This window comes from Pinus tabuliformis, chromosome 2_1 (genome assembly GCF_031772625.1).
Source record: "Pinus tabuliformis cultivar Carrire ecotype Pingquan chromosome 2_1, CPIR1, whole genome shotgun sequence".
Classification (NCBI taxonomy): Eukaryota; Viridiplantae; Streptophyta; class Pinopsida; order Pinales; family Pinaceae; genus Pinus; species Pinus tabuliformis.
The window spans coordinates 910669760-910695777 of NC_142299.1; the positions used below are offsets into that span (position 1 = coordinate 910669760).

Sequence of the window (26018 nt, forward strand, 5' to 3'; positions counted from 1 at the left end):
AACCCATACAAATTCTTCTTATAGAGATTCCAATTGACGAATACCAAGACCATGACCCTTGACCTATTTGGCCACTCCAAGCCCAAGACAACAATCCTCTTCTTTGTCATGGCTGAGATCATCATCACTTCTACTAAAGTCATCACTGCTGCTACACCAAGGCCATCACTTTTGCAGCATTGGGGTCATTACAGCTGGACCATTGCTGCACCTTCATCGAGATCATTGTTGCACCTTCATTGAGACCTTCACCATAACAATGAGATCTCTCTACTGAGATATGCATATATATATGAGTTCTGCATCGAGATCTTCATCAAGATCATGACTTTGTAACTACTTCTTCATCATGATCATGACTGAGACCATGATTACGAGTATGCCGAGATCATGACTGCATCTAGAATGTATGCCGAGACAGAGTGTGTCACTGTGGGATCACCGAGATCTTCATCATCACAACTATGTCGAGACTGTGACTGTGTCTAGAGTGTATCACTGTGAGGTCACCTTAGATCCTCCTCATCACAAATATGCCAAGATTGTGACTACGTCTAGTATGCCGAGACAATGATCATCAAGACTGAGGAGGCCGAAACTGTGATTGCGTCTAGTATGCCGAGACAGTGATCATCTTTGTGGTACCCATCCTAAAAACACAGAGATGCTTGCCCAAATTCTCTGAGATTTGCGAAGTATAGTTACTGTAATTACCCATCGAAGTTGCAGAGGTATCCGAGATTGTGTACTGTGGACAAACCTCCGAAGTGACATCCGAAATCCTTCCTGTGACTGCCCTTCGAAACATCAGATGAATCTGAGTTCTGCACTACACTTTTGCGAAGACCCTAGCTGGGTAATTATAGTAGTTCGACCCATATATTAAGCTGACATGACAGTGTCAAGGGATGTGTCTATTGATGCAAGACGACATGCTCTATTTAATTCACCTTGCAAGCCGATTGCAAGAGGAGATTCATGCTTGTCTTTTGGAGGGCTATTTAGACATATTTATATGCATTGACTCATGCTCAAGAAGAGCTTCTTCATACATGATATTGACTCTTTGACTTAATAATAAATCCTAAGGCTCTCAATGGGAGCCACTAACAAATAAACCTCTTGCTCATGAAACCCATGTAGCAAGGCATACAAAAATAATTTTATTCCTTTTATTTCATCATTTACAAAGATCATGTCATTATGAAGACCAAACCTAGTTACACTTTCTTCAACACTCCCTCTTAACTAGGGAGGTATTCATAATGGTACTTGGTCATTCTCAATCTGAAGAATTTCTCATAAGAAGAATCGGATTGGTAATCCATCTGTATAGCATCATAGTAACCAACATTGTTTCCATAGCAAGGCCTTGACTGATAGCTCTATCTCTCATCAGATCAGAGCACAATGTTGGCGAGACCAATGACTATAGACACCTTCACCATTGTCTCTCAAGGAACATACCCACCTGGGTGTTTTCTGAGTATGACCTTCTAGGATTATTCTTATCTTGGGTTCCCAACCCTCAAAGAATATCGATCCTCTTGCCTACTCTTATCTTGGATGCCTTGCACATCCTCAAAGAGCATCAGATGCCAGATGATTACCGAATCCTCCATTCTTTCTTCCCAAGTGAAGACAAGAATCTTGTGTCTATCTCTCCCTCTCAACTAGGAAAGATATGCCCATTCCTATGAAGGAATGTACCCAAGCTCCCTCTGACTAGGGACTTGCCCAAGCTCCCTCTTAATTAGGGACTCTCCTTTTCATCAACAGTTTCTTCGTCGTGGGTCCTTCAGTTGCTTGATCAATTTTTGATGTCATGAAATTTAGTCGAGCTCTTCCTTGTAGGGCATAAGCCATCCATCACTTTCCTTCTTGGTTTGTCATCTCAATCCTTTCTTCATGGAAAGTGGCCTTCTTGGTACATATCTGGAACCTTCTTCATATGGCTACTTCTCTCATCATGCTTCTTTTAGGAATTTTCATCCACCACATGAATGCTAGTTGTACTTGTACTTACAACTTTTATTCCAGTAGCCCTACATGAACTCATCCAAATATTATTCAAGAAAACAAAACATAACATTAAATCAAATAGTACCTTACGAGATGGCTCTTGTTATGCAACCAACTCACAAAATAGAAGAAGAGGTAGATCAACGACTTAAAATATAGCCTCTTCAAGTGGGCAACCTCCTTTACATTACACAAATGAACAATTCTTGGATGATACAAATGACAAGACCTCCTTTCTATATATAGGCATCTAAGGGGTCACAACATAATCAGAGCCGACATAACAGTAATAATGTAAGGGCACACCAATAACAATGGTGGGCTTCTATGGGGCACAATAATAACAATATGCGGACAACATGGGCACAACAATAACAATAAAGGGTGCAATGACAATGATAATAAGGGAATACACTAGTATTATAGGGACCTAACATACTCCTGTCCTTCAAAAAAGTGTTGTCCTCAACGCTTGAGTAGTTCTGGATGATTCTGTATAAAATTCTCATCCTCCCATGTAGAATCTTCAGCGGGTAAGTTCTTCCACTTGATGAGATACTCTGAAATTGATCGATTTCGCAGCTGTCGAGTTCTTGTTTCTGTGACTGCTTCAAGTTCCAATATGATTTTTCCTTCCTCGTCAAGCTCTGGAAATATTGTTTGAACTGGGAGCTTGTCACCTATAACCTTCTTTAAGCATGAAACATGGAAAACTGGGTGCACTCGGGAAGATGCAGGAAGTTCCAATTTGTATGCCATAGTACCAATATTTTGCAACACCTTGTACGAACCATAATACTTTGGTGATAATTTATTATCCTTCTTAGCTTGCTTGAGGGACATTTGTTTTTATGGTTGTAGCCGTAGAAATATCCAGTCACCTACATCAAAACTTCTTTCGCTGCGATGTTGATCTTCCTGTTGTTTCATTCTATTCTGTGCTAAAGTGAGGTTATCCTTTAAGAGTTGGAGAACTTTTTGTTGATGCTCGATGTGATCTTCCACTGTTTGAACCTTAGAATTTTTTCTTAAATATGATGTGATGGATGGTGGATGATATCCATAGAGTGCCATAAATGGGGTCATTTTTGCTGCAGTATGGAAGGAAGTGTTATAACACCATTCAATGAGAGGCAACCATTTGACCCATTGTGTCTGTTTATCAGATACAAAGCAATAGAGATATCCTTCCAAACATTTGTTCACTATCTTAGTTTGCCCATCAGATTGAGGATGATAAAATGAGCTATGAGCTAACTGAGTACCCAGACAAGAAAATAATTCTGTCCAAAAATTTTCAGTGAAAATAGGATCTTTGTCACTTACAATAATCTTTGGGTTTCTGTGTAGCTTTTGAATTATTTCCATAAATGCAGTAGCAATTGTACTGGCTTTAAATGGATGAGATAATGCGCAAAAGTGTGCATACTTGGTAAGTCTATCAACTACCACCATGATGACACTCTTTCCTTAGGACTTGGGTAAACCTGTGATAAAATCCATTGAAACCTCCTCCCAACGTTGACTTGGAATGCATAAAGGTTGTAATAAACCGGGGGTCTTAATTGTCTCAACTTTATTTTGTTGGCAAACCAAACATTCCGCCACAAACTTTTGAATATCAGATTTAAGGCCATCACAAAAAATTCCTTCTTAACGTTGTGGTAAGTTTTTAAAAATCCTGAATGCCCTCCTAAGGGAGATATGTGCAATTCCCTAAGAATCTTTTGTTTGAGTTGGGAATTCTTACAGAGGTATAAGTGATCTTTGTACCGTAACGAATCATTTTAACAGCGAAATGTATCAGATGTACTGGGATCTTGTTGCAACTTTTGAATGAGTGCCCACACTTTTTCGTCATTCTTCTATTCATCCCTTGCTTCGTTTATCCAATCTCGTTGGATAATAGAAATGGCACAAAGCAATGCTTCCACATCGTCATCCTTTCTTGAGAGTACATCTGCAACAACATTTTGCTTCCCTTTTTTGTAGATGATTTCAAAGTCATAAACCAACATCTTTGTGACCCATTTTTGCCGCTCTTCTGAAGATAATATTTATGACTATTATGATCTATTTTTACCTTGAAGTGTCTTCCCATTAGGTAAGGTCGCCATTTCTTAAGTGCATGTAGTATTGCCAATATTTCCTTCTCATAAATAGCTTTGTGTAAATATTTTCCTTTGATTGGACGACTTTCGAAAGCAATGGGTCTTTCTTCTTGCATTAAAACAACACCAATTCCATTTCCTGAGGCATCACATTCCACAATAAAGGTTTTTTTTGAAGTCTGGCGTAACTAAGACCAATGCTTGGCACATTGCCTCTTTAAGATGTTCAAAGGCCTTCGTTGCTTCTGGAGTCCAAGGAAATGTATCTTTCTTCTGTAATGTTGTTAGAGGTGCCGCTCTTCTCCCATAATTCTTAATAAACTTGCGATACTAGCTTGTCAACCCGAGAAATCCTCGCAGATGCTTTATGGATGTGGGGATTTTCCATTCCTTAATGGCTTTTAATTTTGCTAGGGTCTACCTTAACACCTTCATGAGATACAATATGACCCAAATATTCCACCTCTTGTACTCCAAAGAAACATTTGGAGGTTTTTGCATATATTTGTTTCTCCTCTGATAGTTTGAGCACTCCGTCAACATGTTGAACATGATCCTTTCAAGACTTGCTGTCGATTAGTATATCATCAAAGAATACTAACACAAATTTTCTAAGGGTTTAAAAATGGGATTCATCGAACCTTGAAATGTAGAAGGTGGATTGGTAAGGCCAAAAGGCATCACCAAAAATTCATAATGACCCTCATGAGTTCTAAATGTTGTTTTCAGAATGTCTTCAGTTTTCATTCTGATTTAATGATATCCCGAACGAAGGTCTAACTTGGTGAAGTAAATTGCTCCATGCAATTCATCCAATAATTCATCAATGATAGGAATGGGGAATTTATATTTAATAGTGAGCTTGCTGAGCTCCCTATAATCCGAACACATGCACCATGATCCGTCCTTCTTGTGCACCAATACTACTGGAGCAGAGAAAGAACTTTGACTAGGTTGAGTTATACCAACCTCTAGCATTTCTGCAACCATATGTTCAATTTCACTCTTTTGGGCATAGGGATATCTATAAGGCTTGATGTTTGGAGGAACACTTCCTAGAATAAAATGAATAGCATGATCATGATCATGAATAGGTGGGAGGCCTTTGGGAGTCTCAAATACCCTGGAATGATTGTCCAAGACTTTTTGGAGATCTAGAGAAATAGATGATTCCAATGTGGGAACCTCTACCGAACATAATTGTGCAATGACGTCTCATTGTTCTTTCTTTAGAAGCTTTGTCATGCCGTTAGCGCTGATTATCTTTCCTGGTTTCCCTGTGATACATCTTAATTCAACTTCCTTTTCTTCCGAAACAAATTTCAAGAAAAGGTCTTGAAAATTAAAAGTTATGGTACCCAAAGATTGTAGCCTTGGACTCCTAGTACAACATCAACACCACCCATTGGAACGGAAAGCGTTGGACTATTCAACACATTCTCCCATGGATAGCTTGATATTATGGCACTCTCCAGAGCAATTTATGGTTCCTCCATTTGCAACCATCACTTGACACTCTGGTGCTGGATATAGGAAGCAATTCAATTCCTTGGCTATCTTACAGTGAATCAAATTATGGGTACTTCCCGAATCAATCAACACTATTACCTTTTTCTTCTTGATATGTCCTATCTTGATAGTTTGAAGTGTGGTAATTCCAGCCAATGCATTACAAGATATGGTCGGATTCATTTCTTCTTTCTCTAGGGTTTCTTCATGGTGTGTATCCTCTTATTTTGATGTTTCTTGTTCCTTTTCTTCCTCCTCTTCACAATCTATGTAAAATAATTTCTTCTTAGCACACTTATGACCTTTAGTGTATTTGTTATCACAACTATAACAAAGCCCTTTTGCTCTTTTTTCTTCCAATTGTTGTGGTGTCAACCTTGTAGGTTGTGGAAGGCTAGGGGCAACAACATTTCCATCTTTATAGTTGTGGGTGTTAGGCTTCCTTGTTGCCATAATTTTGCTTTCAATTTTTCTTGCCAACCTGAATGCTTTCTCCAAGGAATCAGGTTCCCAAAGGCGAACCTCATGTTGGATGTTATCTTTTAATGTCCCTATGAACACATCAATCCCGTGCTCCTTTGGAATATCTTTCACCCTTATATTCAATTTTTGGAAGTCCTCAATGTGCTCCCCCTTTGAACCCTTTTGTTTGAGACTTATCAATTGGCTAAAAAAGGTGTTGCTTTTTGTATCCTCATAATGTGCTATCATTTCTTCCATAAAAATTTTCCAAAAGTGACAATTTTTTTACGAGAGAAAAACCATTGACACCCTACAAATTGATTGGGATCCAAATATAAAGTCACAATGCGTACGTTTTGTGTGCTTTGCACATTATGGAGATCAAAATATTGCTCCATCTGTAGTATCCATGTTACGGGATCCTTGCCATCAAACTTCCTCATATTGATCTTTGGAACATGGTGGGTCTTCAATCCAACGTTAGAGTCTATGAAATCATGACTAACATTTCTTTTGTTCTCATTACGAGCTACCCTTTTGCCATTAGTAAGCATTTCTTGTAGCAACTTTGTCAAATCTATCTTCAAATCTTCCATGTTGCCTTTAAGTTTTGCTTCTATACCATCCATCTTAGCTTCCATTCCACTCTTTAAACCATCCATCTTTGCTTTAATTACTTTTTGTGAGAGCGGAAATTGTTGCACTTGGTCTCGTAATTTTGATATATCATGTTGCATTTCTTCCTCTTTTTCATGTGTCATAGTAGAGATTTCAGGTTGCTTACTAGGTGTTTCCATTTTCTTTCTTCGGGTCATCAATGAATAAAAAGTATGATTCACAATGCCCTTTGAATCATTTCAAACTACTTTCTCAAAAAAGGCTTATGCAAATTTAAGAAAAAACCACATTTTTTTTTTAAATTTCGCTTTATATGAGCTCGATCTTGAAATGCCTGTAACTTTGTAATTTCAGATCTCCAAGTTCTGATCGCAATTAGATTCCTGAAGAAAACGTTATGCCCAATCCCTCGCAATGACCTAATTATAGACTGGTTCAGTAGAGCGAACTTGTACGACGTGCCACGTGTCACTGTTTTGACCTTAGGTTCTGAAAATGATACCCAACAAACTACAGTCCGTCTGCTTTCTGTCACTTTTTATGAAATTTGAATCAGATGCTCAGAGAGAAAGTTATGACGATTTTCCCAAGGTGACCTGTTTGAGATCCAATTCGGGAGCCTGCAAAAACCCTAACTTCCTCAGTTCATATCTCCAAAAATATAGCGAGACAAGATCTGAAATTCGGTCACGCGGTTCATCACGATTTCATCTCAAATGGGTTTTAATTTTAGCTTCTGAAGCTTCGTAGAAAAAAAGTTATAGTGAAAATGCCACGATGACCTGTTTGAAGCAGCGAAACCCTAGAATCCAAACCTTTGATACCAATTGTTATGCAGCCAACTCACAAAATAAAAGAAGAGATAGATCAACGACTTAAAACGTAGCCTCTTTGAGGGGGCAACCTCCTTTACATTACACAAATGAACAATTCTTGGATGATACAAATGACAAGACCTTCTTTCTATATATAGGAGTTTAAGGGGTCACAATATAATCAGAGCCGACATAACAATAATAATGTAAGGGCACAACAATAACAATAGTGGGCTTCTATGGGGCACAATAATAACAATATGGGGACAACATGGGCACAACAATAACAATAAGGGGTACAATGACAATAATAATAAGGGAATACACTAGTATTATAGGGACTTAACAGCTCTTCATCATGACATCTTCTTGTAGGTATCAACATCCTGCATACATGTTGACACATCTCCCAATGATATCCATTGTCAAGGGTCTCCATCTTTTCTATGAGAGTCTTCATATCTTTCGGTGATATTTCCTAGTCAAATCTTCTTGTTCTTTTGGATGTTGATTGCTTTTGTCATGGTTGCGTATTTCACGATCTCTTCCTTTTACACATTACATCCCTAGGAGCTTCCAAACAGAGTTCCTTAATTGTAGTCAAGCAACTCATACTTCATATGAGGACATATTATGTTGATTTCATCTAGTGTGACTTATGTCTTTTTGCATCTTTTTGGAGGAGGAGATCCTTTTCCCTTGATCATGCTTCTCAAGAGAGAAGTAGTGATCTATGTTACCTACAACCATACGACATGAATTTATAATATTAAACACAAGCATACATACCTGATTTTACTTTTAGGTCATCTAGTCTTCTTCCAACAACTTCCTTGATTGAAAAATCTTCAACCCCTTGATCTGCTTCATTTCTCATTTCATCATGCCATCATCCCATGAATTCCATAAGTTGCAGTTCCTGATGAAACACTTGTTTCAACTCGAGATCAGTGAATTCTCCAATGAGGATTCCATCAGAGAATCTTGAGGATCTCACATATTCTTATTCAACAAATGTTTTCCATTTGACTGATGTATAATGAGCCTTGTCTTGGATGACCTGATCCTTTCCTTCAATGTCCAATGAGGTTCCCAAGGGCTATATCCTTCATGTTTGACTGCCATGGATTTTGTTCCTTCTGATTCCCATGGTGATGTCACGAGCTCTTGTTTCTAATGCTTCCATCATGCCACGATGCATCTTGTCATTTATCATGGTCATATCTATAACAAAAGATTTAGGAGCTTATGATAAGACCCTTTTGTGAGGGATACCATCTCAATCATAGTAGAGATCTGTTACTCCCTCTTTCCTTGGTCCTTTTCTTCAGCTTCCTCCATCTTTCCGGTGATATGAGCTTTCTTTCCATAACATTGAATCTTAGCTATATTGTTCTGTCTTGTTTGAGGACCAAACTTCCCTTTCCTTTCTGCAAATGTTTGAGTCCTTTAACCTTCAACACTTTTTCCCTCAACTTGTCTTTTTCTATCTAGCATAGAGACCACAAGTTGTCGAATGAGGTAACTTTAGTGCATTTAAGAACAATGATGATTATCTTCTTATCATCTCTCCCAGATCTCCCAATTGAGATCTTATAAAGATATCCCTTCAATTTTGTGTAGATCAAGTCTAAGTGATATGACCTTCTTTACTACATTTTCAGAGAATATATCTTCTAGCATTTCATATATCTCTTTGATGTCTCCTCTGCTACATAGGGATGAGAGGACCTTTGATTGATTTCATAAGAATCCTATGATTCCGTTGATCCTTTTTTCATGCATTCAAACAATGCTTGACCTTCAAAGACTTTTCCATAGACATCAATGACTTCTCTTTTGAGGAGTATATCTATCCTCCTTTCTCATGCAAGGAATTTCGATGACCTAACCAATTTATAGATCTCCTTGCAAACACAGAGTCATTTAACAAAACTTGATTATAGAATGAAAGATACTTACTTGAAAAGTGAAGATGAACTCTTCTACTTGATCACTTTGATGATGGTTGAAGAAGATGTATTAGAGCTTCCTCTTGGATGATCTTCTTTCAAATGAAAAAGCCTTTCTCCAATAGAAAAGGTTACTCCTTTTGATGAGGATGATTTGTTGCTTCCTTGGAAGATCTTCTTCTAGGGCAAGGAGATGATCCTTGCTTGTTTTATAACCTTGAAGATGACTCTGCCTTCAATATGCTTTGCCTTCTTTTGTAGTGTAGATCAGAACTGCTACTAGGGTTTCGACTTTCTCCAAGATGATGTGATCTTCATTTTTAAGGTCCTTCGAGCTACCCTGCTTTGTAGACAACTTGATGAGGGTCTTGGTGGCCTTTTGATGATGACTACGGAAACAAAAGCTCTTGCTGTTGTAGACTGCTTCTTCGATCTAGGGTTTGATCAAAATCAGGGTTTGATTCTTCAATGTAGATCTTGATCCTTTTCTTTGATAACCTTCAACTTGCTTTGATGCCCTTCTTGAAACTTGATCCTTGAATGTCTCTTTGCTGCCCTTCCTTTGACTTCAACACCTTAGCTCTGATACCATGTTGAAGAATCTAGGGCAATTAGGTTAATAAGATTCTTCTCACAATGATAACTATTTGTGAGGTACTTTTTACTTTTCTTATTATCACAATCTTCTTTTATTATTAGATTGTGTTTTCTTACTTCATCAAATAGTTACCAAAACAAAAGAGACAAGAACACAAGATGTTGGCTTTCTGCTAGGGCCAAAACCTCTCACTCTTTGAGAGGAAAACCTGCACAAATTCTTCTTATAGAGATTCCAATTGATGAATACCAAGACCATGACCCTTGACCTATTTAGCCACTCCAAGACCAAGACAACAATCCTCTTCTTTGTCATGGCTGAGATCATCATCACTGCTACTGAAGTCATCACTGCTGCTACACCGAGGCCATCACTCTTGCAGCACTGAGGTCATTACAGCTGCTGCACCTTCATCGAGATCATTGCTGCACCTTCACTGAGACCTTCACCATAACAATGAGATCTCTCTCTCTCTCTCTCTCTCTCTCTCTCTCTCTCTCTATATATATATATATATATATATATATATATATGAGAGCTACACCGAGATCTTCATCAAGATCATGACCTTGTAACTACGTCTTCATCAAGATCATGACCGAGACCATGATTACAACTATGCTGAGATCATGACTGCATCTAGAATGTATGTCAAGACAGAGTGTGTCACTATGGGATCACTGAGATCTTCATCATCACAACTATGTCGAGACTGTGACTGTGTCTAGAGTGTATGCCGAGAGTGTATCACTGTGAGGTCACCTTAGATCCTCATCACAAATATGCCAAGATTGTGACTACGTCTAGTATGCCTACACAATGATCATCAAGACTGTGAGGAGGTCGAAACTGTGACTACGTCTAGTATGTCGAGACAATGATCATTTCTGTGGTACCCATTCGAAAAAAACAGAGATGCTTGTCCGAATTCTTTGAGATTTGCGAAGTATAGTTACTGTAATTACCTATTGTAATTACCCATCGAAGTTGCAGAGGTATCCGAGATTGTGTACTGTGGACAGACCTCTAAAGTGACATCTGAAATCCTTCCTGTGACTACCCTTCGGAACATCAGATGAATCCGAGTTTTGCACTACACTTTTGCGAAGACCCTAGCTAGATATTTATAGTAGTTCAACCCACATATTAAGCTGGCATGAGAGTGTCAAGGGATGTGTCTATTGATGCAAGTTGACATGATCTATTTAATTCTTCTTGCGGGCTGACTTCAAGAGGAGATTCATGCTTGTCGTTTGGAGCAATGTTGCACTAATCGTTATCGGGATATTATCGGTGCGGGAAAAAATCGGAAAAAATCGTAAAAATCAGGAAAAAAATCGGTAAAAGTCGGGAAAATATTGTAACATACAATAATATTCATTTTTTTGTAATTTTTTTAATATCTAAAGCATCTACAACATAAAATAAATACATTGACACATAAATATGATAAAAGAACTAATATATAAGATGTTTAATATCATTTCTAGTGCCACATCACACACAACAGTGAATCATGCCCTGAATAGTAAGTCCTGACTCATGACTCCCAACTCAGCCTCAAAATATCAACAAAACATATAATAATGTATCTCATATCATGAGTCATAATGTCATATACAATGAAATGAACCAAATAACTAAAGTCTATTACTACTGATTTCCTTTGCCCCTCTAGCTGTAGATGTCGGTGGAGTTGGCAGTAGACTTCTAGAAGCTGAAGAACTAGGAGCTACAGGAGGTAGACCACATCCTCTACTTGTGACATGGGTAGCTTGGGTCACCTCCTCATATATATATATATTTTTTCTTTTCCATGATTTTTTCCCAAAAAATAAAAAATCGCGATTTTTCATAAAAATCGGCAAAAAAAAACCTCAGATTTTATCTTATTCTTGAAAAAAGTGCAACACTGGTTTTGAGGGATATTTAGACATATTTATATACATTGACTCATGCTCAAGAAGAGCTTCTTCATACATGACATTGACTCTTTGACTTAATAATAAATCCTGAGGCTCTCAATGGGAGCCACTAACAAATAAACCTCTTGCTCATGAAACCCATGTAGCAAGGGATACAAAAATAATTTTATTCCTTTTATTTCATCATTTACAAAGATCATGCCATTATGAAGACTGAACCTAGTTACACTTTCTTCAACACCTTTGCCCCTTCCTTGCTGCCCTTGATTGAGCCATGAATGCTGTAAAAAAGTAAAGAAAATATGCACAAACTTGTAAAAAAAATGCACAAGCAAACTGCTGTAATAAAAATGAAAAAAAATAGAAGCAAAATGCACTTACCAGTTGTTTGAATCGCCTCCAAAATGTTCCCAAACCCTTTGTTAGTCGCTCTCACACACCCACAACAAGAGACACAAAACAATGAGGGAGAACTGAGCCAAAAGTGGGCTTTATGGGTCGCACGACATGCTTTTCCATGGGATTCATGTCCTGAAATTGGGACACGTTGGGACACGACTGAGGGACACATGTCCCATCGAATCCCACAAGTCGGACACGTTGGGACACGATCGGAGGACACGTGTCCTATCGAATCATTTTCGATTCGTCAGATTCGGGACACGACCGGGGTTTTGAGTGAATCCGATTTCTTAGGTGCTAGGGCATCAAACATCCTTACTCCTTTGTAAGTTATAGATTATCTTAAGAATCCATAGACTCCATCCTCCCAAGGCTAGGCATTGTCCTTGTCTAATTGGTGATTAAGTCATTTTTTATCCATAAATTAAAATTTTCTTTCTTTTTCTTATTTGGCCCTTGTAAGTCCAAGCGTCCCAATTAGGGCTTAATCTGAATTAGCTAGGAAGGGGAGTTTTTGGTCTTGGAAGGTTTCAAGATCAAGGGTCATAGTGGTTGCCTCAAAATTATTCCCCTTGGTGGTCATTCTTTCCATTTTCATCCATAATTTATCTTTGCACTTTGTTCCTTGGAGGCCCTCGCTTCAGCTCCCTTGGGCCAAACATGCGACTAGTTCTTAGATGTATCTCAGCTTCTTCAGTTCTGTTCCAAGCTGTCTATAAAATCCATTGTCTGCATATTTTATAATATGATTAATAGTTTTGCATGGGGATGCGGGTATGTCAAATTCATGTTTCTATTCTTTGTTGGATGACAAGTAAAGTGTTTTTCTGTGGTTTACAGATATGAAATATTTCAACTTACGGTGCAGCTTTATACTGAGAGATTCATTCAAATGCTTAGGTTGCTAAGTGACAGAGCAAATGAGTTGTCGAACATTGAGATTTTGAAGGTTTGTAATGTTATTACCATGGTAGCTTTATTAATCATAGTGCAATATTAAAGAAAATTAGACCTGATTGATGCTATGCAAGTATGCTTTGCAGGGAAGTCTTACATTTCTACAGAGAAATTTAAATGATATTTTCTTTTGGTTTAATTGATATAATATACTGCAGATTAGATGTTTCAAATTGGTAAAAAAATTCTACAATAAAAACATTGCCAAAATGAATAATTCAAAGTTTACTATATTTTTCTAATGATTGTTAAAAATGTATACTATAAGGTTGGACTCTATTGTTTTGTAATGCTGAAATTTCTATGCAGGTAACAGGATGGGTTGTTGAGTACCAAGACCTCCTTGTAGGTCTTGGTGTGGATGATTCTTTAGCTCAAGTATGTGCTGAAAGTGGTGCAATGGATCCTCTAATGAGTGCCTATGTTGAGCGTATGCAAGCTACAATGCAGGTTAAAATGAAAATGCCTCCTTCTTTAGCCCATAAGTGAAGCAAATTAGTATTCTTGGACAGCTTTCAGTTGAGTCTTGAATGTTATTAAATGTATATCAATGATTTTAGTTGCTTGGATGCTGTAGAAATGGTATACAAACATATTGGAAGCAGATAAAGGCCGCCTACCAAAGAAAACAGAAGATGGGAAGCTATACACTCCAGCAGCGGTTGATTTATTTAGAATTCTTGGTGAACAAGTGCAGATTGTTCAAGAAAATAGCACTGATGTAATGCTATATAGGATAGCTCTTTCTGTTATACAGGTAAATCATTTGCTTTATTATTTTAGTTGTTCATTGTTGACAATCATTTTGCTACAGGCAGCTTATCATTTGAACAATTATAGGTTTTCTATTTGTGGTTTGGTGTATTGGGAATGAGTGATATATAGTGATATAACATTATAATGTAATTTTTTTTTGTCCTACTTGTTGGAGATAATGGTCATATTTATAATTTAAGGCTTAGATGAATAATAAATGCTGACTAATAAAGTAATTTAATAATGGGGCATTTAATGTAGTCATTAGGTATTGGGAGTTACATAATGCACTCCTCTTTTCTCCTATGTAATGAGACATTGCATCATCTAATGGATGCATCAATGCACTCTTTCTCACTCGTGTACTCCTGTCCATGAATGTGTATGCAAAATTTCACATGGTATCAGAGCTACTGTGAGGAAAAGGTGAGAAAGTGGGTGCAGCCAAGGGACTATTGTGGTTAGAGAAGGCACCTAGGAACTCCTCACACATTGGATAAAAGAATTGCTGGTTGACAGTGAAATTACAAGCCGGCGAGATATACGTGTGGGCACTGAGGTCTTGTTCATCAGATTTTATTAGGAGTCGACATTGGTGGTTAGGAATTGTAGCACTTTGGTAAGTGTTCTGTTAAGAGCTGTTGAAGGAGAACTTGGTTAGAGTCAAGTTGCCTATCAAAGAGAGGTGAAGGTGTGTTGTTGGAAAGGAATCAAGTTGCTAGTCAGAGAGAGAGAGTTCATCCATTGAGGGATATTCATTAGGAATCAAATCAATGAATTTCTCATTATTTGTTTCGTAGTGGGGTATCAGAACCTCATGTGAATTAGGGAGTCAAGGCTTCAAGCCATCATGTGACCATAATAAGAGGAAAAGAGCTGTCAAGGAGCTGATGAACTGGAGAGAAGTGAGTGGGGCCTGCTTTGCCTGTCCCTAGGAATTGGAATTGCCATTGAGGGATTTGTAAAATCAATTTGTGGATAGTTTAAGGAGTCGTTGTTGCCTAAAGGTATAGTCATCGAGTAGGACTAGCTGCATGAAGAATGCAACTTTGAACTTGAGTCACTAGATGATATTTTCCTTTTTATATGTTGTATGTTTTTTAAGAAGCTGTTGTATGAATTGCTAGTTTCGTATCGATCTGGATGAATTACCAGAACTGTACCATTGAAGAAATACTTGATAAGTTGATTCGTAGAATATTTGGAGCTTATTATTATTATTTCTAAGAAATAGCAATACATTTCAAAGCTTTGAAAGCGGATTTCTTTATAGTAAGCTTGTAATTAGAAATTAATTGATTGAATTTTGGCTTCATGTGTGGTATAGATAGTCAACCACTCAGTCATAGTGTAAATTCAGATCTTGTTCATGTATTTAAACTCTAGAGAAATAGCCATTTTATCCCATATAATGTTGGATGAAATTAAAAATTTAATAAACAGAATTTTAAATCAGGCAAAGAAAAGAAGCTTGCCATATTTGAATATTGTTTTGGACAAACTTGTATCAGGAAAAGAGATTTGGATGTATATGCCCAAGAAAATTATGATGCAAAAAATTGGGAGGCTGTGATGATCATCAAGTTCTTGGTAACAAATGAGATGCTTCCTGAAGTTCAAGATGTTATTGATCAATTTGTCATGTAGGGGAACCTACTGAAGATGCATGAAACCTCAGAAAAATGTGTAGCATTTTTCTTTAAAAATGTTACGATCAATTAAAATGGAGGAATTTGACTCTTTGTCAGATCATTTGCTAAAAACCAGGGATATTTGATATCAATTGACAAGACGATGGAAGAAGATAATATGGTGGTTTTAACTTTGAAAAGTTTGCCTTCTTCCCATGCAAATTTTATTGAAACCTTGAATATTACTAGTATTGATAAAGATCAAACATTTGAATAGTTGACCACTAAGCTCCTGTAGCCATGTTAGAAATTCAGAAAGGCAGAGAGATTTCCTTATCTTGATAATTACTTGTGATATTTATTTATCCTCTTTTAGCTCTTCTTCAATTCCTTAATGTCTTCTTATCATCAAGCACCAACCAAAACATAAACATGAAGTTCATGGACACAGGATGTAGGCTCTCAGCCAGGGAAGGATCCCTCTTCTAGGGGAAAGCCCGAAAATTCTCTTCTCTTCTTGAGAACCAAATCAAATGAGACAACCAAGACCTTTTGACCAAGACAAAGACCTACTCCAATCCACCAATTCAGCTGCCCAAGATAGTTCTTCCAACCAGCTTCTTCAATACTGCATCAACACTGCATCAACCAATAATTTCAGTGCTACTACAACAGGATTTTGGCCTCTACTGCAGACCAGCAATGTTGACCCCTTTCTGCAACCCAAGAAACTTGCACGTGTGACTGAAATGAGAGGATTTCGGCTTCCTTTTGCTTGACAAATGATCCTTCTGCCATCACCCTAGTTCCTATGAGCCCCCTCCACATTGAGGGACCCATGATTGTTTGAGCCCTGGTGGGAAATGAACTGCCCACCTTAAAGGGGGTATCTATTGTTGTATCCTACACATCATGCTCTCATTCCCTAGAGCCCCAAGCAGTTATGAAGAAAAATCAATCAAAGACAAAAGGCATATGAAGAAGGGTGGAAAAACAAAGGCTGGGGTAACTCATGTACCACGATTGCTCCCTCCTACACTCATATACCCAAGTGTGGGCTTCCCCTATTATAGCTACCCTTGTACCATGGCATGTGGCTTGGAGCCTTCCCCTGATCCCCACTCCATTCCATCATTATATCACATGCCACCTACCACTTGATGGATGTACCATGGACATGTCATCCCTTTAAAGGGGATGCATTGGATCTTATGCAGGATTGTAGGTGGGTCTCCATTTGGGGTTTGGTCTCCCTATACGGGGTCCAAGCCCTCTAGAGGGTCAAGTGGCACTTGTAGGGTGAGCCTAGAGAGCCATGGACCTCCACCATGGTAGAGAGCACACCATTAATTGATTGCCCTTGTTCCACCTTTTTGGATGAGGATGATGCATTTGGATCACCATGCCAAACTGGCTTCACACTTGGCAAAGGTTCGCGGGTGATAAAGGCAGCGCTTATGTCATTCATCATCCTAGCCCTTACAGACGGTTTACAGGCATTATCGATCCACTTGAAGACCCATGAGGATGTCATTGTGCCCCCACACCCACTTGGGGACAACACATGTGACTTGCTTGGATATCAAGGGGCCAATCCCTTGATCACTGTGTTTGGAGCCTATTCTCTCAAATTGGCACAATTTGGACTCCACTAGGCCTTCTCAATGGCCCGAGAACTCATCATGTTTACTATTTTTCCCTCTTGAGAGGCTTATCTTTTTATGTTTGGAGCTATCTTGGTGGGCTTGTCACCAAGGCATGTCATTATTGTACATTATTTTATTATTTGGGGCTAAATTAGGCAAATTAGGCCATTCAAATATCCTATTGGATTGTATAAATAGATGCGAGGCTCATTCATTTCTCTCATCATCACTTGGATTGGATTAGTATCTCTTGAGAGATTTAATCACTTGTATCTAGGATGAAATTTGTGGAGTTTCTTGATGCACTATGATGTTTGGATTTTCGCTATTGTCTTTGGAGCTTCTTTCGAATGCAAAGTTGATGAATGGATATACTCTCTCTTATGTAAGTGAAATTTTAACATTATTATTGTTATCTTACTTGTCTAATGCATGTTATTGTTATCATTATTCTTGTATAGGTTAAAGTAATGCAAAATTCTTCTGGAAACCTTGAATAAGTGATTTAATGCATGTGTTGCTCTCTGAGAGGGTGGGTGAATGTTCTTAGAGGCACCTCATAGGTTGAAAGACATCGAAACTTCATCTCTTTTGCAAGCCGAAGTATAAATCTCTAATGACCTACTTGTTGCACTTGGAAAGGCTTGCTAAGGTCAATTAGGGCTCCTTAGCTCATGAAAATTCTCGATCTAGGTGTATCTTGACTCCATTAAAGCCAAGAAGCAAGGCACTAATCCTCACATCCCTTTGGTGGTCAAATTTACCCCAGTTTTCTTCATCTTTTCCAATTCTAGGCCTTACACTAGAAGGTCTCCTAGGGCATCCAACAAAATCTTTTGTAGCCTTCCAAAACCCTTGAAATTTGGTCCACAACTGTGTTGGGGTTTTCTCAAGGGGTCCTCCGAATTTGAGCTCAATACGATGGTGGAATCCCGAGATCTCGCAAGCCCTATCTCAAGGATCATTCCTCTCTGTAGGTTGCTTTGGGTTAGTGTCATCATTTGGATCATTGCATTTGAAATTCAAAAGACAATTATTCCTTTGATCCTATTTAGTAATGTCCCTTCCTAAATTAATTTGTCTCAAGTTTAATTTTCCACAATTTTGACATTTTTGGTAACCATGGGACCCACGAAATTTTGGGAGAAAAAGGGAGGACGGAATACTTCGTTAGTGGAGTGTGGGGGCCACACACAAGGAAAAACGCACTTGCTTAAGGAGAAATTCAAATAGCCAAGGAAGGCCCTTGAAGAGCTAAATGGAGGGGACTACGTGGGAACGAGAAGCTCACAAGTTATAAACAGTAGAAGCCTAACCTCATTTTGAGGTCTTTTGTCAATTGAACTCACTCTTGTTGCTTGAGCTGCTTAGCTGGGTCACTTTGTTGTTTAGCATCGAGTTTTCCGAGCAGAGAACACACCCTTTCTTCGGGGGACTTCGAGTGCTACCCTAGGGAGGTCAAATCATACCAATTTGGAGAGGAGTTGGAGGGGATTCAAAGCTTATCACTCAACCACTCACTCAGCTAGTGCGTATTCCAGGAGGACGCAGGAGAGGATACGCTTGAGTCATTTCAGGGGTCTTCTGGGTAGCAATTGCTGGGAGAATTTTGGCATAGGAGCTTCAATGGGATATCAACCTTTTGGAGGAGTTTGGGAGCAAGAGATTGTTGCTTGAAGGCAACACGATTTGGAGCATCCAAGGCCAGTGTAGAAGTCTCTCACTGGGCACACGTGGGAGTTTGTGGGACGAGTTTTGGAGCTGGAGTTTGTCGGGAGAAATAAGGAGAACCTTGGGCAGTGTAACTCAGTGTTTTGGGAGTGATTTGGAGGGATTCTCTAGGAGCTGCAGACAAGCCGGATTTCCCAGTTGCTAGAGGAGGATATGGTATTTGGGGCCAAATTTCGGGGGTCAGAACCAGACCAAACCCTTTCTGGGTTGGGTGGGTTATTTGTGAGGAGCTTGGGGTTAATTTTGCAGAATTTTTTGAGCACTAGAAGTGGGGTTTTTGGCAGCTTCTTTCCAACAAATAGTGCAGTTTTCTGGGGCAGTGCAGGGCATCATTGGAGTAGTTGATTCTATCATCTGGGCTTGTTATTTTATCACCTGGGTTTTGTCAAGCTTGCCATTGAGGCAAGCCTAGGTGCACTCCTTCCACACTATTGTACTATTGCTCCAATTGCTTAATAAAATGGCTCAGTTGGTTATCATTTCTAGAGTTTACATGGGTGTTCACTGAGTGCTTAAAATTTCTGGTGTTGTACTTGTTGTTTGTTTTGCATATCATTGTTTTTCGTAATTAGTAACATTACATCTTCTCCTTCCAAACCTGGTCAAGCCCTTTTATTATTGATCAACTCCACACCCTTGACCTAGTTTGGGCCCACTTGGGTTCTTTGTGGTCTCGCAACTTTGTAACTCACATTCCACAAGGGTCGCATAGAAGCCATTTCTCCTTTAGGATTCTTAGGCCTATGATACCTCTTGTTAAAGGATATTCTCCAACCCTAGGTCTAGGTATCCTCATAGCCCTTCTTAGAGAGCTAATAACCTTGCTTTCAAAGGAAGCAAGCCAATTATTTGAGTCTCCCTTGTGAATAGGCTTTAGGAATCACCCCATATCTTATCATTGATCCATCTATTCTTGTGATTCCTCTCGTATCGGGAATCCTCCCATTGATGAAAGTCTGTAAAGAGCAGGGAGCCTTAGCTGAGGTGACAGTGAGCTATCGCTCCATTATTGCTCCTCGACCTAGTAGTTGCTCCACAAGATCCCCTCCTAGGACCCCTGCTAGTTTGAGCAGTAACAATACCCAAATGCCAATTGAGGTGGAAATGACATGGAAGAGCACTCAAGTCAACAAGTCAAGCTAAAAGTCAAGTGGAGAAATGAGTTGGCATCACACATGGCACAAGGAAATATGCACATGGGGAAAATCATAATTCGTGGGCTAGTGTGTGAAGTCGAATCTTGCATGGAGAAATCAACGAATGGGAATATTTGGTGTAGATTTGATTTGAGATTATTATGGGATAATGTTCCCAATATAGTCGACATTTTCCCATACTTGTACGGATGGTCACCTACTTCAGCTCCACGTAGGTATAAAGACAACTACACACAGAGATACATGGAAACATCTACAATAGTTAAAACCCAATTTTGAGGAGCAGATCTGGGAACAAATTTCAATGGTCTCATTCCATGGGTTTTGGCTAGAGAGTTTCGTGGGAATATGCTACCATCTCCACTTACAACACCTTACACTTGGCATAGCAACAAGGGAAAATGAATTTGGCACATGGGATTGAAGGGAAAATGCTGCCACATCTCAAATTTGACCTCTACACTTAGAATTCGAATATCCCTTGAGATGTCCACCATTATCCACTTGGCAATGGGGTTTCACATTGGGATTTTCTCCCATTCTCTTATTTAAATGAGCCATGGGCTCTATTGTAATCATCTTGGAACGAGCTATTGTGCTTGGGGAGACTGATATTTGTATCCACTTCTTTCATGCTATAATAAAAGAATTTGGGGTTCAATATTGTGTTGGTGTTCTCCTTCTATGATTCTAAGGTGATATTACTTCAAACTCTGTGCTTCATTTTCGACATGGATTTTAGATTGTTTTACCCTTCACATTTTTTTTGGATTAATGTATGTAAGCTACCTTGCATAATTTTTGGATTAGAGAAATACTTTAGGAAGAGGAGCACTAGAAGATTCTTGGTTGAGTCTCTAGCCTTCTCCTCCATTGTACAATCTAATCCCTTGTGAGTGCTAACATCTTTTCAAAGTGTGTAGAAATCTAAAGATTTGTTGAAGGAGTTTGGGCATGGGGTAACTCTTCATATAGATGAACCCACTCTCAAGGACAAGAGTAGAAGGACCTGTTACCACTCAAACTAGCAGGGGACCTAAAGGGGCTCCTATAGGGAAACTACTAGGCCAAGGGAAACTGTGGAGGCTTAGCCCACTGTCACCGCAGCTATGTCTCCCTGCTCTTGACAAACTTTCACCGATGGGAGGAGTCTCGATAGCGTAGGGATTCACTTGTAAAGTATATGTCAATGGATAGGTGAGAAGTGACCTTGAAAACCCTTTCCCAAGGATGGAGAGAAGAATGGAGCTTGCTTGCTCTTCAAGCAAGGGACTTGGTCCACCAGGGATAATGGCTTAGGATTTGAGGGCTGAGGGAGAAAGGATAGGCTTATGAACAAGTTTCTCAATCTCTTTAATCCTTGGGGAAATTGGATTCCCAAATGGTCCTTGACAAATAGTCTTTATTGAGAAGCGGGACCACACGGGGCCAAGTGGACCTAGCCCAGGTTCGGGGATGGAATGTAGCAACCAATGATGTTCCTATCCTGGACAAGGTCAGGGGAAAGGACCAAACAAGAATACTTTATTCAAAAGGTTGAGTTGATCCTATTGAGGTCTATCCTTGGGGATGCCTAGGTACAATTCGATCCGAAAGATAGGGCTTGAGATTCTCAGAGATTCCACCATTAGAATTGCCTCAAATTTGGAGGAGAGGGAGGAGACCCACTAGCATAGTAGCCTATGGGAGATCAAAATTTTTCCTCGGGTCAATTCTCGAGAGATTGATGCCCTAGGTGACCTAATGGGGCTAGACTTGGGGAAAAAGGGGAAAATGGTTAAAAGGGGGTTGAAATGATCACCCATTTTGAGGGATCAGTGCCTAGTTCACTTTGGGATATGGTGTCAAGGATAATAATGAGTAATAACTTGGTTTCTTGATCAAGGAGGCCCAGAAAGTCAACTTCGTCTAATGTTGAGAGAAAGAAAAGAAAAGTGACCTTCAAGCATTTATACTTCAAAGAAAATGATGCAATCTTCTTGAGATAAATAAATCTCAAAGACATTTCATTCACATAACATTGGCTCATACATTAAATTAGCTAAAACATGTCAATTCCACATTTCGATAATGCAACAACTAGCCCTAATTTTAGCATTATGCAACAACAAGAATAATAACATCAAAATTTACTTACAACGTTATAGAGTATACCCAACCAACCTTTCGTTTGCACAATAAAGCTCCAAGACGAGAAATAGCCCAAATCCATACATCAAAATTCATCCATCTCCAAAAGTATCCAACAAGGAAAAAGTGCGAAAATTTTCTATGATTAGAGAGATCCCAAGTCAAGTGATGATACAAATGAATGTATCTAACATCAATATATAGCCTCCTAAGGAGTTCGAATTAGCCTATGGGCCCCTAATGATAAAATAATGTGCAAATAATAACCCCTAAATGTGACAATCCCACCATACTAGCACATAATGTAAAAACAAGCCTCACACGGGGCCAAATAATGATGTATGCATGTCGTTGGGCCTTCCAAAGGTTCAATAACATCTTGAAGTGCCATATTGAGGAATAAATTCCTCGGAATATGATGGACTCTAAGTAGTAGACTTGTGGTGCTCTCAGTGGGTCTGAGGGAACATCAATGATCCCATGGGTCTCCATATGAATCGAAGATGTCTGTAGATCCTCTACAATGGTCCAGGTGGTGGAATGAATGCTGCCATGACATCGTACAAGTGCTGGGACACCTGTTAAGAGTGTGTGGCTCCTGTGGGGGCCTACTGGGCATAGTGTACCAGTCATGTCATCCTTGTCCCAAAAGTGGATAGCTAGTAGTCTCTAAACATCCATGAAGATCTGTGGAGTGTTGTCTACTCCTGTGGAGGCCCATGGCTCTCTATGCACACCCTGCATGTGCCATTGTGGACCTCTAGGGGCCAAGATACCATATAGGGAAGCGAAACCCAAATGGAAACCACTTGCAATCCTTCATAATGCGTCCCCTAGGCTTCCAGTACAATTAGTCATTAGAATAATCGGGTAAAGGAGCTTACAAACCATGGATAACAAAGTGGACACTGCATAATGGCATGCCCTTTCGTAGTGGGCTTTGGGCTGTGCCAATGTCTCCAAATTCCAAAGGGGGTTAGCCAAGTACCTTATTAGGTGGTTTCAGCCCTTAGAGGGGAGAATATGTCCAAGGTGCACCCTTCAAATGGGGGTGGCAAGTGACAAATAGATGATATGGAATAGGGAATGAGAGGGGCAGCCCTGGGCCACATAATGGGGCATAGGGGTAGCTAGATAAGGGGAAGCCCACACCTGGGTATATAATGTATAGGAGGGAGCAGTCGTGGTACATGAGGTGCCCCGACCTTGATTTTTCCACCCTTCCTTGTATGCCTTTTGCCTTTTATGAATTTTCTTTAATTAACTGCTCGAGGCTTAGAGGATAAGAGCATGATGTGTATAATATAGCAGTCATTACCCCTTTTGAGGTAGGGTGGTTCATTGCCCTTCGGGGGTTGGGACAATCATGGGTTTTTGAATGATAGAGGAGGCTCATCTAGGGCCTATGGAACCCGAGTGATGGCCATGGATGGGGTAGAGCTTATGTGTCGGCTTTTGCCCACATGCTAATTATTTTTGTCCCGACCATTTTTTGCACTTTGTGCTACAATTCCATGTTAAATGTGGCCAATAATGCTTTTTCTTCTTTTTTTAGTTGCTTCAATCTCCGGGGCATCATTCTAGGCATGATCCATGGCGGGGCAAAGGGCGATAGGGGGGCTAGCCCTATGTGGACCCAAAATGGGAATGTGGACCCAGGTGGGAGAAATCATGAATGGGGGTATAGTGAGTGGAAAGGGAGTAGTATGTGCAGGTAAAGGAGCGGGACCACACACCCAAAGTTAGGGTTTCCCTAGTAGTACCACCCTAGAACCAAATGGCCAATAAAGGAGATCACACAGGGGACTAAGATCCAAGGGTAACAACCAAAAGAGATCTAGAAGACATGAGTACAAACTAAGCCCACTGTTTCCGCCAAATCCCCCCATCAATCCATACCCAAAGGTATCCATGTTAAGTAAACTCAATACTCAATTATCAAATGACAAGATATACCTTTAGATTCAGGAGGCCCACCTTTAAACATACGATCAATACAGGTGGGTGAGGAACCACATGGCTGGCTCAGGTGGCAAAGAAAAGGCACAACGAGCTAGGAGGAGGCATCAAGGGGAAGCTGGTTGCTGGCTAAGGCTCAATATGGAGAAAAAAATCTCCTGGGGATATCATCCACAAAGTGGTGGGTAACAGGACCCATACCAAGTTATATCAAGGATCTTATCAAAAGAAGTCATGAAGGGGATTTCTCTTTACTTTAGCTTGCTATGATCACAAATTTAAATTCAAATCTAGGAATTTACAAGGTAAGTTCCTTAGATAGAACACCAAAGGACACCTCTCACAAATAGATCACAGATTAGTACACAAGTATTCTTGACGTGGTTAAAACCCTCAAAGAGGGAAACAGTCCATGGCCTGAGCCAACGTGGCCACTTTAGGCAATTTATTAATGTAAAAAAAGAAAATTTACATAAGCTTCTCGGTCACCTAACAAATGACCCTCCATGCTCTTTAAATAGAGATAATGGACCAATCAGGTGTTAAGCCATAGATCAAGTGTCGGTAATACCGAGGAGAGAATCAACCGTTAGATCACTTCATGTTTAGAACATATCGTGACCATCGGATTGTAAGTTACAAAAAGTACATACTAAAGAAACACATTTTACCTAACTATACACTAGACCAAGTTATTCCTAATTATTTCCTATGTGTCGGAATATCCTAACATGCCCCCTTAAGAACAACTTGGGATAGGATTGAATGATGTACAAAGATGATACAAGAGGAGAAGGAAGGAGGTATTAGAGCCTATCCCCCCTTAGTGACAACTTCCTGAACTCCAACCATAAATCGAAGTTTAGTAAACTTCGCCTCTGTGAGAGCCTTTGTAAGGATGTCTGCAACTTGATCATCGGTTGAACAATATTGCACTTCAAGAACATGGTCATGAATGAGCTTTCTGATGAAGTGCATGTGTAGTTCAATGTGTTTGTTGTGTTGGTGTTGGACTAGATCTTTGCATAGTTGAATGGCACTTTGATTATCACACCAAAGTGTAGTCGGATGTTGCTGTTGAAAACCAAACTCTGACAGGGTGTGATTCTGCTGAAAGCTCGTCTTGTTGCTAAATCTAGGCCATACTTCTTCTAAACCCTAACCCTAATTCCTCTTGCTATAACAAAGGTGCCTAGGGTTTGTTTTGAAGAATTTAATATATACGGATAAATACTAATTCCCTAGATAAGTAGCTGTATCTAGAACAACAGTTTAAAGTGTTTTAGACTTTTCCTATAAGCAATAGATAAGATGAGAAGATAGAAGGCCTACTTGTAGTTCTGCTTTCCTCTCGTCTCCCTTGTATCGATTCCGTTGCTCCTTCCTGTACTTAATCCGCTTGAGAAGTACCCTGTAAACACAACAGAAGACAAAAACCGATCAAAGCATACGATCTATTGAATATAAGTGAAAGGAATCAAATACAATTCACACACATAAGCATTATGAAACAATACAAACATATGGGAAAAAGGTTCAAACACTTTATTAGATAGAAGAAGGAATTACAACCATTGGTGTCTGATTCAAAGCCATTCCTCCAGCTTGGATCCCATCCACATCACATCAAAAGCATG

General features: G+C 39.4%; 1 protein-coding gene across 1 annotated transcript in view; it reads left to right on the forward strand.

Annotated features, from left to right (window-relative positions):
* LOC149203602 (exocyst complex component SEC6-like) overlaps nucleotides 1–26018 on the forward strand; it is a 456452-nt gene that overhangs the window by 247701 nt on the left and 182733 nt on the right. Inside the window, exons 14-16 of the mRNA XM_089403504.1 lie at nucleotides 13255–13363; nucleotides 13681–13821; nucleotides 13949–14128. Coding sequence (XP_089259630.1) covers nucleotides 13255–13363; nucleotides 13681–13821; nucleotides 13949–14128 — 430 coding nt within the window. The remainder of the gene's footprint in view (nucleotides 1–13254; nucleotides 13364–13680; nucleotides 13822–13948; nucleotides 14129–26018) is intronic.